This window comes from Pseudophryne corroboree, chromosome 5 (genome assembly GCF_028390025.1).
Source record: "Pseudophryne corroboree isolate aPseCor3 chromosome 5, aPseCor3.hap2, whole genome shotgun sequence".
Taxonomy (NCBI): domain Eukaryota; kingdom Metazoa; phylum Chordata; class Amphibia; order Anura; family Myobatrachidae; genus Pseudophryne; species Pseudophryne corroboree.
In genome coordinates this window covers 7,872,432-7,887,898 of record NC_086448.1, presented here as the reverse complement: position 1 = coordinate 7,887,898, position 15,467 = coordinate 7,872,432, and the positions used below count along the sequence as shown (strand labels likewise).

Sequence of the window (15,467 nt, the reverse complement as noted above, 5' to 3'; positions counted from 1 at the left end):
TTCTATAGAGTCAGAATAAATCAAAATGTCGTCTAAATAGACCACAACGAATCTTCCCAGAAACTCACGGAGCACATCATTAATGAGATCCTGAAAGACTGCCGGAGCGTTAGATAGGCCGAAAGGCATGACCAGATACTCATAGTGACCTGATTGAGTACTGAATGCCGTTTTCCACTCATCCCCCGATCTGATTCTAATGAGATTATATGCTCCTCTCAGGTCAATCTTAGAAAAAATAACAGCCGAACGTAGCTGATCAAAGAGGACAGAGATCAGAGGCAGAGGGTAAGTATTCTTTACTGAGATTTTATTCAGGGCTCGAAAGTCAATGCAGGGTCTGAGGGAACCATCCTTCTTCTCTACGAAGAAAAAACCTGCACTTAAAGGGGATTTAGATGGCCTGATAAACCCTTTCTCAAGACTTTCTTTCACATACTCATTCATGGCCACAGTTTCAGGACCAGACAATGCATATAACCTTCCTTTAGGCAACGTGGCACCAGGAATTAACTCAATGGTACAATCATAAGGCCTATGGGGAGGCAAAATATCCGCATTGCCCTTGGAAAACACATCCAAAAAATCTTGGTACTCTCCAGGAATATGTGCGGACCTGGCAGCAGCTACTTGGATAGGAAGTGTAATACATTCTTTATCACAGATGGTACTCCATTGTAGAATCTCCCCAGACTGCCAATCTATGATGGGATTATGAAAGGCCAGCCAAGGGTGACCCAGAACCACAGGAACTGCTGGACAATGGGTAAGAAAAAACTCAATCTTTTCAGAATGTAGAGCTCCCACCGAGAGCAAAACAGGAGGTGTACATAGAGAAATAACCCCATTGGATAAGGGACTCCCATCTAAACCATGCATGGTGATACACCTACTTAAGGTTAACTGAGGAATACCTAAGGCCTTGGCCCATGTTAAGTCCATAAAGTTTCCTGCAGCTCCACTGTCCACAAAAGCAGAGACCGAGGAACAGAGGCTGTCATAAGAAACTTTAGCAGGAACCAATAGTGAATTATTTGAGGAGATGAGCTGTAGACCAAAGTGAACCCCCTCACTATTCACTTGGTCAGGAAGTTTCCCGACTTGTTTGGGCAACTACGGGCAAAATGTCCCTTACCTCCGCAGTACAAACACAGACCAGAATTTTGCCTCCTGGTTCTTTCTTCCGGAGACAATTTGGAGAGACCAATCTGCATAGGCTCCTCCATGTCTATCGGAACGGAAGAAACACAGGGAAAAGAAACTACAGATGCCCCTTTCTCAGTCCTCCGCTCTCTGAGCCGACGATCTATTTTAATAGAGAGCTCCATGAGTTTATCAAGGTTCTCAGGAGCGGGATACTGAAGGAGGCTGTCTTTTATAGATTCAGATAAGCCGAGGCGAAACTGACTGCGCAGGGCAGGATCATTCCAGCCACAGTCGTTCGACCAACGGCGAAACTCCGTACAATAATTCTCTGCAGGATTCCTACCCTGTCTTAGAGCACGCAACTGACTTTCTGCGGATGCCTCTCTATCAGGGTCGTCATACAATAGCCCTAAAGATTTCAAAAAAGCGTCTACAGACGATAAGGCCGGATCGTCTGTCTTTAAACCAAAAGCCCAGGTCTGAGGATCCCCCTGAAGCAGAGAAATTATAATTCCAACCCGCTGAGCCTCCGTACCTGAGGAAACTGGTCTTAAACGAAAATACAGTTTACAAGACTCTTTAAAATTAAAAAACTGTTTTCTATCCCCAGAAAAACGGTCAGGCAGATGCATTTTTGGTTCAGGGATGACCCTCGGGGAAGTCCGTAACAGATCTTCCTGTGAGCTCACCCGGAGGGACAGATCCTGAACCATCTGGGTAAGTTCCTGAATCTGACTAACCAAAAACTGGCCAGGATTTGGCCCAACACCGGTGGGATTCATGAGGCCGACAAAATTCTCCCTACTGGATAAGTGAAAAAATTAACTCCTGTTGAAATTTTTTCTTTTGTCTGGCCGGTGATAATGTTACGATTCCTGTACTCCAGACTGGAGAAGATCTTATGGCAGAGATCTGAGTACAGGAATGAAATACAGGTTGTGGGAGCTGGAGAGCCTAGTAACCCCTGGCGCCCTAACTCCGTTGTCTCGCCCGTGTTATCAGAAATCCCCTGCGAGACTATGGTTGCTTGAGCCCATGGCAGCCGCGTTCGAAGGGCGGATTATGTCTGCCCAACCCCGATGCCCCCGCAGGTCTTAATGGGAGACAAGGGGAAGTCCGAGACAGGGTGATAACAAGGGGCCCTCTGACTAAGCAACCAAGCCAGGGGTTACAAGCTAACTTAACTAAATCAAAAGGTATGTGCGGACTAGCCGCCAGGGAAAAGGACAACCAAGGATCCACGGATCCGACACTCCTATCCGGCACCGCTGGACACCAGAGTGGATCTTGTGGAAGCGGAAACCTCCGCAAAGCTCCAGAACTCAAAATAAACACAATAATAAATAGTAGCGGACAAGCCGCAACACACGGCTGCGCCGCGACTCACGAACACCACCAGATGTTAAAGGTGCTCGGTCAGACTCCAGGAACAGATGGTAACTTCCGAGTACTGGATCACTGAGAACAGGAACAAACGAACAGACCGGGACTGGGAACTCTCTCTGCAGCAGAATCAGGCAAACAGGAAGCTATCACCGGCGTCTGTGAGGAGTCCTGGGAGTGCTTTTAACAGAGAGTCTTCCAATCAGCTGTTTGGAGGCTGATTGGATTAAATGCCATGCAGCTGACAAGCTGCATGGCCAGGGAAACAGATGAGTGATAATTACAACATGCCGTGCAGCTGCATGCTACACAGCCAGGAAACCAGTGATGATATAAACTTAGACCCAGCAACGGGGAACACGATCCGACAGTGGCGTCCCCGTTGCTAGGCGCCGGCCGCACTGACGAGCGGACCCTCGGCGCCTAACACTGACAGAGTAGCGATTTTCCCGACTCCCTGACAGAGCAGCAATCTACCCGACTCCCTGACAGAGCAGCGATCTCCCCGACTCTCTGACAAAGCAGCGATCTCCCCCACTCCCTGACAGAGCAGCGATCTCCCCTACATAGTAATGCTAAGTTTTGTATCCCTGTACTGTCCTTTTTACGGCGCTGCGAAACACAGAGCAGCGATCTCCCCAACTCTCTGACAGAGCAGCGATCTCCCCAACTCCCTGACAGAGCAGCGTTCTCCCCAACTCTCTGACAGAGCAGCGATCTCCCCAACTCTCTGACAGAGCAGCGATCTCCCCAACTCCCTGACAGAGCAGCGATCTCCCCAACTCTCTGACAGAGCAGCGATCTCCCCGTACAACTGGTCGACATGCTCAAATGGTCTAAGAACATATTGTACAACTGCACAGGAGCTGCAGAACCCACATATCACTGCACAGGAGCTGCAGAACCCACATATCGCTGCACAGGAGCTGCAGAACCCACATATCACTGAACAGGAGTTGCAGAGCCCATATATCACTGCACAGGAGCTGCAGAACCCACATATCACTGCACAGGAGCTGCAGAGCCCATATATCGCTGCCCAGGAGATGCAGAACCCACATATCACTGCAAAGGAGCTGCAGAACCCACATATCGCTGCACAGGAGCTGCAGAACCCACATATCGCTGCACAGGAGCTGCAGAACCCACATATCGCTGCACAGGAGCTGCAGAACCCACATATCGCTGCACAGGATCTGCAGAACACACATATCGCTGCACAGGAGCTGCAGAGCCTACATATCACTGCACAGGACCTGCAGAACCCACATATCGCTGCACAGGAGCTGCAGAACCCACATATCGCTGCACAGGACCTGCAGAACCCACATATCGCTGCGCAGGAGCTGAAGAACCCACATATCACTGCACAGGAGCTGCAGAACCTACATATCGCTGCACAGGACCTGCAGAACCCATATATCCCTGTACAGGAATTGCAGAACCCATATATCACTGTACAGGGCCTGCAGAACCCACATATGACTGCACAGGACATGCAGAACCCACATATCACTGCACATGAGCTGCAGAACCCACATATCGCTGCACAGGAGCTGCAGAACCCACATATCACTGCACAGGAGCTGCAGAACCCACATATCGCTGTACAGGTCCTGCAGAACCCACATATCGCTGTACAGGAGCTGCAGAACCCACATATCGCTGTACAGGTCCTGCTGCACAGGAGCTGCAGAACCCACATATCGCTGTACAGGTCCTGCAGAACCCACATATCGCTGTACAGGATCTGCAGAACCCACATATCGCTGTACAGGTCCTGCAGAACCCACATATCACTGCACAGGAGCTGCAGAACCCACTTATCGCTGCACAGGAGCTGCAGAACCCACATATCGCTGCACAGGAGCTGCAGAACCCACATATCGCTGCACAGGACCTGCAGAACCTACATATCGCTGCACAGGACCTGCAGAACCCACATAACACTGCACAGGAGCTGCAGAACCCACATATCGTTGCACAGGACCTGCAGAACCCACATATCGCTGCACAGGACCTGCAGAACCCACAAATCGCTGCACAGGAGCTGCAGAATCCACATATCGCTGCACAGGACCTGCAGAACCCACATATCGCTGCACAGGTTTTGCAGAACCCACATATCACTGCACAGGAGCTGCAGAACCCACATATCACTGCACAGGAGCTGCAGAACCCACATATCACTGCACAGGAGCTGCAGAACTCACATATCACTGCACAGGAGCTGCAGAACCCACATATCACTGCACAGGACCTGCAGAACCCACTTATCGCTGCACAGGACCTGCAGAACCCACATATCACTGCACAGGAGCTGCAGAACCCACATATCACTGCACAGGAGCTGCAGAACCCACATATCGCTGCGCAGGAGCTGCAGAACCCACATATCACTGCACAGGAGCTGCAGAACCCACATATAGCTGCACAGGAGCTGCAGAACCCACATATCACTGCACAGGACCTGCAGAACCCACATATCACTGTACAGGGGCTGCAGAACCCACATATCACTGCACAGGACCTGCAGAACCCACATATCGCTGTACAGGAGCTGCAGAACCCACATATGGCAGAATACGACCTGCACAACTATCCAGGGACACCGAATGACAGATATTACTAATACAATGTTACTGACCTTCAAGTGTAAATCGGAAGAGGTCTGCATACAGGTCCACCGTCAGAGCGCCTCTTGTGTTTTTGTTCATACGTCTCCGCATGAAGGACACAAAGTCTCCGGCCACCTCGTCCAGGAAGGGAAGAAACTTCCTCACCCCAGCCAGACTTAGAACCTCTTTATTCAGTATCAAGCGGTCAGATCGCCAGGGCTCCCCATTGCTGCGTCGGGAAGGAAACAATGTATCAGTATCCAGAACATGGGTTGTGTGAAGTGGAAGGTTCCGCTGTCATACTGCAGCTTGTTATTAGTGGGGTGTGATGACTTATGCATGGACACAAAATCATAAGGGCAGGTTCTCCTCAGGGCAGGTTCTCCTCAGGGCAGGTTCTCCTCAGGGCAGTACACACAGCAAGGATCAGTGGGGTAACCGCAGGAATGGGGGACCATGGATTGGAGAATGTGGCCAGCTTGGATTAGGTATGTACCTCATCAAGATCTATCAATCTATCTATATAGCAGCAGGGATGCAGTTAGTTCACCGACTGCCGGATCCCGACACCCGGTGATAAACCAACAGCCGGAATCCCAACACCCGGTGATAAACCAACAGCCGGAATCCCGACACCCAGGGCCGGTGCTAGGGTGTTCGGCGCCCCCCTGCAAACTATAAATTTGCGCCCTCCCATATTCCTTTGGCGCGCGCCGGGAAAAGGGGTGTGGTCTCACAAGTAAGGGGCATGGCCACACAGTAGTACCCCCATTTAAAATTACGCCACAATGTAGCACAATCTTATTAATCTTATACGTAATGCCCCACCCGTAGTAGTAGCGTCCTTATACGTAATGCCCCACCTGTAGTAGTAGTAGCGTCCTTATATGTAATGCACCCCAGTAGTAGTAGCGTCCTTATACATAATGCCCCTCCAGTAGTAGTAGCATCCTTATACATAATGCCCCCCGAGTAGTAGTAGCATTCTTATACATAATGCACCCACAGTAGTAGTAGCTTCCTTATACGTAGTGCACCCCCAGTAGTAGACGCGTCCTTATATGTAATACCCCCCAATAGTAGTAGCGTCCTTATACGTAGTGCACCCCCAGTAGTATTAGCGTCCTCACACGTAATGGCCCCCCCAGTAGTAGCATTGTTACACGTAATGCATCCCTGTAGTAATAGCGTCCTTATATGTAATGCCCCCCCAGTAGTATTAGCGTCCTCACACGTAATGGCCCCCCCAGTAGTAGCATTGTTACACGTAATGCATCCCTGTAGTAATAGCGTCCTTATATGTAATGCCCCCCCAGTAGTATTAGCGTCCTTACACGTAATGCCCCACCCGTAGTAGTAGCGTCCTTATACGTAATGCCCCACCTGTAGTAGTAGTAGCGTCCTTATATGTAATGCACCCCAGTAGTAGTAGCGTCCTTATACATAATGCCCCTCCAGTAGTAGTAGCATCCTTATACATAATGCCCCCCGAGTAGTAGTAGCATTCTTATACATAATGCACCCACAGTAGTAGTAGCTTCCTTATACGTAGTGCACCCCCAGTAGTAGACGCGTCCTTATATGTAATACCCCCCAATAGTAGTAGCGTCCTTATACGTAGTGCACCCCCAGTAGTATTAGCGTCCTCACACGTAATGGCCCCCCCAGTAGTAGCATTGTTACACGTAATGCATCCCTGTAGTAATAGCGTCCTTATATGTAATGCCCCCCCAGTAGTATTAGCGTCCTTACACGTAATGGCCCCCCCAGTAGTAGCATTGTTACACGTAATGCCCCCCTGTAGTAATAGCGTCCTTATACGTAATGCCCCCCCAGTAGTGGCGTCCATAGAGCGCGCGCACAGACATACCTCACACACACACACACACACACACAATTCACACAATTCACACATATATACACACACATACACACCCACCACACACATACACACACACACACATACACACCCACCACACACACACGCACACACACTTCTCTCTCACCCTCCACTTACCTAATCCAGTCTCCCTCTGTACAGCAGCCAGGTCCGTGTAGCTCCGCCCCCTTATGGACCGTTTAGCCACGCCCCCTACCGTCCCATGTAGCTCCGCCCCCTTCTGTCCCGTACTCGGCGCTCTCACAGTCACACAGATGAGATGAGGTGAGGGGAGGGAGGAGGCGTATCATGCTGCAGGTGCCCGCTGCCAGTGCCTGTCATACAGTGACAGACACAGCAGTGGCAGCAGCAGCAGTGGGGACAGGACGGCGCAGCAGGGAAGGGATGCAGAGCAGTGGAAGCGCCTATCCGTCCCAGCGCCTCCCTGCACTGCATCCCTTCGCTGAGCGGGTAGCGCCGGGCCTGCCGACACCCGGTGATAAACCAACAGCCGGAATCCCGACACCCGGTGATAAACCAACAGCCGGAATCCCGACACCCGGTGATAAACCAACAGCCGGAATCCCGACACCCGGTGATAAACCAACAGCCGGAATCCCGACACCCGGTGATAAACCAACAGCCGGAATCCCGACACCCGGTGATAAACCAACAGCCGGAATCCCGACACCCGGTGATAAACCAACAGCCGGAATCCCGACACCCGGTGATAAACCAACAGCCGGAATCCCGACACCCGGTGATAAACCAACAGCCGGAATCCCGACACCCGGTGATAAACCAACAGCCGGAATCCCGACACCCGGTGATAAACCAACAGCCGGAATCCCGACACCCGGTGATAAACCAACAGCCGGAATCCCGACACCCGGTGATAAACCAACAGCCGGAATCCCGACACCCGGTGATAAACCAACAGCCGGAATCCCGACACCCGGTGATAAACCAACAGCCGGATCCCGACACCCGGTGATAAACCAACAGCCGGAATCCCGACACCCGGTGATAAACCAACAGCCGGAATCCCGACACCCGGTGATAAACCAACAGCCGGAATCCCGACACCCGGTAATAAACCAACAGCCGGAATCCCGATCCGGGTAATAAACCAACAGCTGGAATCCTGACACCCGGTGATAAACCAACAGCCGGAATCCCGACACCTGGTGATAAACCAACAGCCGGAATCCCGACACCCGGTGATAAACCAACAGCCGGAATCCTGACACCCGGTGATAAACCAACAGCCGGAATCCCGACACCCGGTAATAAACCAACAGCCGGAATCCCGACACCCGGCAATAAACCAACAGCCGGAATCCCGACACCCGGTGATAAACCAACAGCCGGAATCCCAACACCCGGTGATAAACCAACAGCCGGAATCCCGACACCCGGTGATAAACCAACAGCCGGAATCCCGACACCCGGTGATAAACCAACAGCCGGAATCCCGACACCCGGTGATAAACCAACAGCCGGAATCCTGACACCCGGTGATAAACCAACAGCCGGAATCCCGACACCCGGTAATAAACCAACAGCCGGAATCCCGACACCCGGCAATAAACCAACAGCCGGAATCCCGATCCCGGTAATAAACCAACAGCCGGAATCCTGACACCCGGTCATAAACCAACAGCCAGAATCCTGACACCCGGTAATAAACCAACAGCCGGAATCGCGGAATCCCGACACTTGGTGATGAACCAACAGCCGGAATACCGACACCCGGTAATAAACCAACAGCCGGAATCCCGACACCTGGTGATAAACCAACAGCCGGAATCCCAACACCTGGTGATAAACCAACAGCCGGAATCCCGACACCCGGTGATAAACTAACAGCCGGAATCCCGACACCCGGTGATAAACCAACAGCCGGAATCCCGACACCCGGTGATAAACCAACAGCCGGAATCCCGACACCTGGTGATAGATGAACAGCCGGAATCCCGACACCCGGTAATAAACCAACAGCCGGAATCCCGACACCCGGTAATAAACCAACAGCCGGAATCCCGACACCCGGTGATAAACCAACAGCCGGAATCCCTACACCCGCCCTGTATTCCCACTTGGTTGGTGGGTCCACGCCACTAACCGAGTTGGGAATAGATCCTGCGGCAAGAACAGTGAGCCACCGCGCCAGATGTGTAGTGAGCGCAGCAAGCTCGCGAGTGGACTCACTGCTGGGATTCCGGCGGATGGGATGTCTACAGTGACAACCAGCGTCCCGCCAGCTGGTATATCACATGTATCCCTAGCAGCAGCATCTGCCGCCTCCACCTGTGCTCACTCCAGCGTCCCGCCAGCTGGTATATCACATGTATCCCTAGCAGCAGCATCTGCCGCCTCCACCTGTGCTCCCTCCAGCGTCCCGCCAGCTGGTATATCACATGTATCCCTAGCAGCAGCATCTGCCGCCTCCACCTGTGCTCCCTCCAGCGTCCCGCCAGCTGGTATATCACATGTATCCCTAGCAGCAGCATCTGCCGCCTCCACCTGTGCTCCCTCCAGCGTCCCGCCAGCTGGTATATCACATGTATCCCTAGCAGCAGCATCTGCCGCCTCCACCTGTGCTCCCTCCAGCGTCCCGCCAGCTGGTATATCACATGTATCCCTAGCAGCAGCATCTGCCGCCTCCACCTGTGCTCCCTCCAGCGTCCCGCCAGCTGGTATATCACATGTATCCCTAGCAGCAGCATCTGCCGCCTCCACCTGTGCTCCCTCCAGCGTCCCGCCAGCTGGTATATCACATGTATCCCTAGTAGCAGCATCTGCCGCCTCCACCTGTGCTCCCTCCAGCGTCCCACCAGCTGATATATCACATGTATCCCTAGCAGCAGCATCTGCCGCCTCCACCTGTGCTCCCTCCAGCGTCCCGCCAGCTGGTATATCACATGTATCCCTAGCAGCAGCATCTGCCGCCTCCACCTGTGCTCCCTCCAGCGTCCCGCCAGCTGGTATATCACATGTATCCCTAGCAGCAGCATCTGCCGCCTCCACCTGTGCTCCCTCCAGCGTCCCGCCAGCTGGTATATCACATGTATCCCTAGCAGCAGCATCTGCCGCCTCCACCTGTGCTCCCTCCAGCGTCCCGCCAGCTGGTATATCACATGTATCCCTAGCAGCAGCATCTGCCGCCTCCACCTGTGCTCCCTCCAGCGTCCCGCCAGCTGGTATATCACATGTATCCCTAGCAGCAGCATCTGCCGCCTCCACCTGTGCTCCCTCCAGCGTCCCGCCAGCTGGTATATCACATGTATCCCTAGCAGCAGCATCTGCCGCCTCCACCTGTGCTCCCTCCAGCGTCCCGCCAGCTGGTATATCACATGTATCCCTAGCAGCAGCATCTGCCGCCTCCACCTGTGCTCCCTCCAGCGTCCCGCCAGCTGGTATATCACATGTATCCCTAGCAGCAGCATCTGCCGCCTCCACCTGTGCTCCCTCCAGCGTCCCGCCAGCTGGTATATCACATGTATCCCTAGCAGCAGCATCTGCCGCCTCCACCTGTGCTCCCTCCAGCGTCCCGCCAGCTGGTATATCACATGTATCCCTAGCAGCAGCATCTGCCGCCTCCACCTGTGCTCCCTCCAGCGTCCCGCCAGCTGGTATATCACATGTATCCCTAGCAGCAGCATCTGCCGCCTCCACCTGTGCTCCCTCCAGCGTCCCGCCAGCTGGTATATCACATGTATCCCTAGCAGCAGCATCTGCCACCTCCACCTGTGCTCCCTCCAGCGTCCCGCCGGCTGGAATATCACATGTATCCCTAGCAGCAGCATCTGCCGCCTCCACCTGTGCTCCCTCCAGCGTCCCGCCGGCTGGTATATCACATGTATCCCTAGCAGCAGCATCTGCCGCCTCCACCTGTGCTCCCTCCAGCGTCCCGCCGGCTGGTATATCACATGTATCCCTAGCAGCAGCATCTGCCGCCTCCACCTGTGCTCCCTCCAGCGTCCCGCCAGCTGGTATATCACATGTATCCCTAGCAGTAGCATCTGCCGCCTCCACCTGTGCTCCCTCCAGCGTCCCGCCAGCTGGTATATCTCCTGTATCCCTAGCAGCAGCATCTGCCGCCTCCACCTGTGCTCCCTCCAGCGTCCCGCCAGCTGGTATATCACATGTATCCCTAGCAGCAGCATCTGCCGCCTCCACCTGTGCTCCCTCCAGCGTCCCGCCAGCTGGTATATCACATGTATCCCTAGCAGCAGCATCTGCCGCCTCCACCTGTGCTCCCTCCAGCGTCCCGCCAGCTGGTATATCACACGTATCCCTAGCAGCAGCATCTGCCGCCTCCACCTGTGCTCCCTCCAGCTGGTATATCACATGTATCCCTAGCAGCAGCATCTGCCGCCTCCACCTGTGCTCCCTCCAGCGTCCCGCCAGCTGGTATATCACATGTATCCCTAGCAGCAGCATCTGCCGCCTCCACCTGTGCTCCCTCCAGCGTCCCGCCAGCTGGTATATCACATGTATCCCTAGCAGCAGCATCTGCCGCCTCCACCTGTGCTCCCTCCAGCGTCCCGCCAGCTGGTATATCACACGTATCCCTAGCAGCAGCATCTGCCGCCTCCACCTGTGCTCCCTCCAGCGTCCCGCCAGCTGGTATATCACATGTATCCCTAGCAGCAGCATCTGCCGCCTCCACCTGTGCTCCCTCCAGCGTCCCGCCAGCTGGTATATCACATGTATCCCTAGCAGCAGCATCTGCCGCCTCCACCTGTGCTCCCTCCAGCGTCCCGCCAGCTGGTATATCACATGTATCCCTAGCAGCAGCATCTGCCGCCTCCACCTGTGCTCCCTCCAGCGTCCCGCCAGCTGGTATATCACATGTATCCCTAGCAGCAGCATCTGCCGCCTCCACCTGTGCTCCCTCCAGCGTCCCGCCAGCTGGTATATCACATGTATCCCTAGCAGCAGCATCTGCCGCCTCCACCTGTGCTCCCTCCAGCGTCCCGCCAGCTGGTATATCACATGTATCCCTAGCAGCAGCATCTGCCGCCTCCACCTGTGCTCCCTCCAGCGTCCCGCCAGCTGGTATATCACACGTATCCCTAGCAGCAGCATCTGCCGCCTCCACCTGTGCTCCCTCCAGCGTCCTGCCAGCTGGTATATCACATGTATCCCTAGCAGCAGCATCTGCCGCCTCCACCTGTGCTCCCTCCAGCGTCCCGCCAGCTGGTATATCACATGTATCCCTAGCAGCAGCATCTGCCGCCTCCACCTGTGCTCCCTCCAGCGTCCCGCCAGCTGGTATATCACACCTATCCCTAGCAGCAGCATCTGCCGCCTCCACCTGTGCTCCCTCCAGCTGGTATATCACACCTATCCCTAGCAGCAGCATCTGCCGCCTCCACCTGTGCTCCCTCCAGCGTCCCGCCAGCTGGTATATCACATGTATCCCTAGCAGCAGCATCTGCCGCCTCCACCTGTGCTCCCTCCAGCGTCCCGCCAGCTGGTATATCACATGTATCCCTAGCAGCAGCATCTGCCACCTCCACCTGTGCTCCCTCCAGCGTCCCGCCAGCTGGTATATCACATTTATCCCTAGCAGCAGCATCTGCCGCCTCCACCTGTGCTCCCTCCAGCGTCCCGCCAGCTGGTATATCACATGTATCCCTAGCAGCAACATCTGCCGCCTCCACCTGTGCTCCCTCCAGCGTCCCGCCAGCTGGTATATCACATGTATCCCTAGCAGCAGCATCTGCCGCCTCCACCTGTGCTCCCTCCAGGGTCCCACCAGCTGGTATATCACATGTATCCCTAGCAGCAGCATCTGCCGCCTCCACCTGTGCTCCCTCCAGTGTCCCGCCAGCTGGTATATCACATGTATCCCTAGCAGCAGCATCTGCCGCCTCCACCTGTGCTCCCTCCAGTGTCCCGCCAGCTGGTATATCACATGTATCCCTAGCAGCAGCATCTGCCGCCTCCACCTGTGCTCTCTCCAGCGTCCCGCCAGCTGGTATATCTCATGTATCCCTAGCAGCAGCATCTGCCGCCTCCACCTGTGCTCCCTCCAGCGTCCCGCCAGCTGGTATATCACATGTATCCCTAGCAGCAGCATCTGCCGCCTCCACCTGTGCTCTCTCCAGCGTCCCGCCAGCTGGTATATCTCATGTATCCCTAGCAGCAGCATCTGCCGCCTCCACCTGTGCTCCCTCCAGCGTCCCGCCAGCTGGTATATCACATGTATCCCTAGCAGCAGCATCTGCCGCCTCCACCTGTGCTCCCTCCAGTATCCCGCCAGCTGGTATATCACATGTATCCCTAGCAGCAGCATCTGCCGCCTCCACCTGTGCTCCCTCCAGTGTCCCGCCAGCTGGTATATCACATGTATTCCTAGCAGCAGCATCTGCCGCCTCCACCTGTGCTCTCTCCAGCGTCCCGCCAGCTGGTATATCTCATGTATCCCTAGCAGCAGCATCTGCCGCCTCCACCTGTGCTCCCTCCAGCGTCCCGCCAGCTGGTATATCACATGTATCCCTAGCAGCAGCATCTGCCACCTCCACCTGTGCTCCCTCCAGCATCCCGCCAGCTGGTATATCACATGTATCCCTAGCAGTAGCATCTGCCGCCTCCACCTGTGCTCCCTTCAGCGTCCCGCCAGCTGGTATATCACATGTATCCCTAGCAGCAGCATCTGCCGCCTCCACCTGTGCTCCCTCCAGCGTCCCGCCGGCTGGTATATCACATGTATCCCTAGCAGCAGCATCTGCCGCCTCCACCTGTGCTCCCTCCAGCGTCCCGCCAGCTGGTATATCACATGTATCCCTAGCAGCAGCATCTGCCGCCTCCACCTGTGCTCCCTCCAGCATCCCGCCAGCTGGTATATCACATGTATCCCTAGCAGCAGCATCTGCCGCCTCCACCTGTGCTCCCTCCAGCGTCCCGCCAGCTGGTAAATCACACCTATCCCTAGCAGCAGCATCTGCCGCCTCCACCTGTGCTCCCTCCAGCGTCCCGCCAGCTGGTATATCACATGTATCCCTAGCAGCAGCATCTGCCACCTCCACCTGTGCTCCCTCCAGTGTCCCGCCAGCTGGTATATCACACGTATCCCTAGCAGCAGCATCTGCCACCTCCACCTGTGCTCCCTCCAGTGTCCCGCCAGCTGGTATATCACATGTATCCCTAGCAGCAGCATCTGCCGCCTCCACCTGTGCTCCCTCCAGCGTCCCGCCAGCTGGTATATCACATGTATCCCTAGCAGCAGCATCTGCCGCCTCCACCTGTGCTCCCTCCAGCGTCCCGCCGGCTGGTATATCACATGTATCCCTAGCAGCAGCATCTGCCGCCTCCACCTGTGCTCCCTCCAGCGTCCCGCCAGCTGGTATATCACATGTATCCCTAGCAGTAGCATCTGCCGCCTCCACCTGTGCTCCCTCCAGCGTCCCGCCAGCTGGTATATCTCCTGTATCCCTAGCAGCAGCATCTGCCGCCTCCACCTGTGCTCCCTCCAGTGTCCCGCCAGCTGGTAAATCACACCTATCCCTAGCAGCAGCATCTGCCGCCTCCACCTGTGCTCCCTCCAACGTCCCGCCAGCTGGTATATCACATGTATCCCTAGCAGCAGCATCTGCCGCCTCCACCTGTGCTCCCTCCAGCGTCCCGCCAGCTGGTATATCACATGTATCCCTAGCAGCAGCATCTGCCGCCTCCACCTGTGCTCCCTCCAGCGTCCCGCCAGCTGGTATATCACACGTATCCCTAGCAGCAGCATCTGCCGCCTCCACCTGTGCTCCCTCCAGCGTCCCGCCAGCTGGTATATCACATGTATCCCTAGCAGCAGCATCTGCCGCCTCCACCTGTGCTCCCTCCAGCGTCCCGCCAGCTGGTATATCACATGTATCCCTAGCAGCAGCATCTGCCGCCTCCACCTGTGCTCCCTCCAGCGTCCCGCCAGCTGGTATATCACACCTATCCCTAGCCACAGCATCTGCCGCCTCCACCTGTGCTCCCTCCAGCGTCCCGCCAGCTGGTATATCACACCTATCCCTAGCCACAGCATCTGCCGCCTCCACCTGTGCTCCCTCCAGCGTCCCGCCAGCTGGTATATCACACCTATCCCTAGCAGCAGCATCTGCCACCTCCACCTGTGCTCCCTCCAGCGTCCCGCCAGCTGGTATATCACATGTATCCCTAGCAGCAGCATCTGCCGCCTCCACCTGTGCTCCCTCCAGCGTCCCGCCAGCTGGTATATCACATGTATCCCTAGCAGCAGCATCTGCCGCCTCCACCTGTGCTCCCTCCAGCGTCCCGCCAGCTGGTATATCTCCTGTATACCTAGCAGCAGCATCTGCCGCCTCCACCTGTGCTCCCTCCAGCGTCCCGCCAGCTGGTATATCACATGTATCCCTAGCAGCAGCATCTGCCGCCTCCACCTGTGCTCCCTCCAGCGTCCCGCCAGCTGGTAT

At 55.3% G+C, this 15,467-nt stretch overlaps 1 protein-coding gene across 1 annotated transcript in view; it reads right to left on the bottom strand.

The window, feature by feature from the left end:
• The window catches only part of LOC134927079 (cytochrome P450 11B, mitochondrial), a 60,258-nt gene that overhangs the window by 44,502 nt on the left and 289 nt on the right, over positions 1-15,467 (bottom strand). The window contains exon 2 of the mRNA XM_063921077.1: positions 5,177-5,376. Coding sequence (XP_063777147.1) covers positions 5,177-5,376 — 200 coding nt within the window. The remainder of the gene's footprint in view (positions 1-5,176; positions 5,377-15,467) is intronic.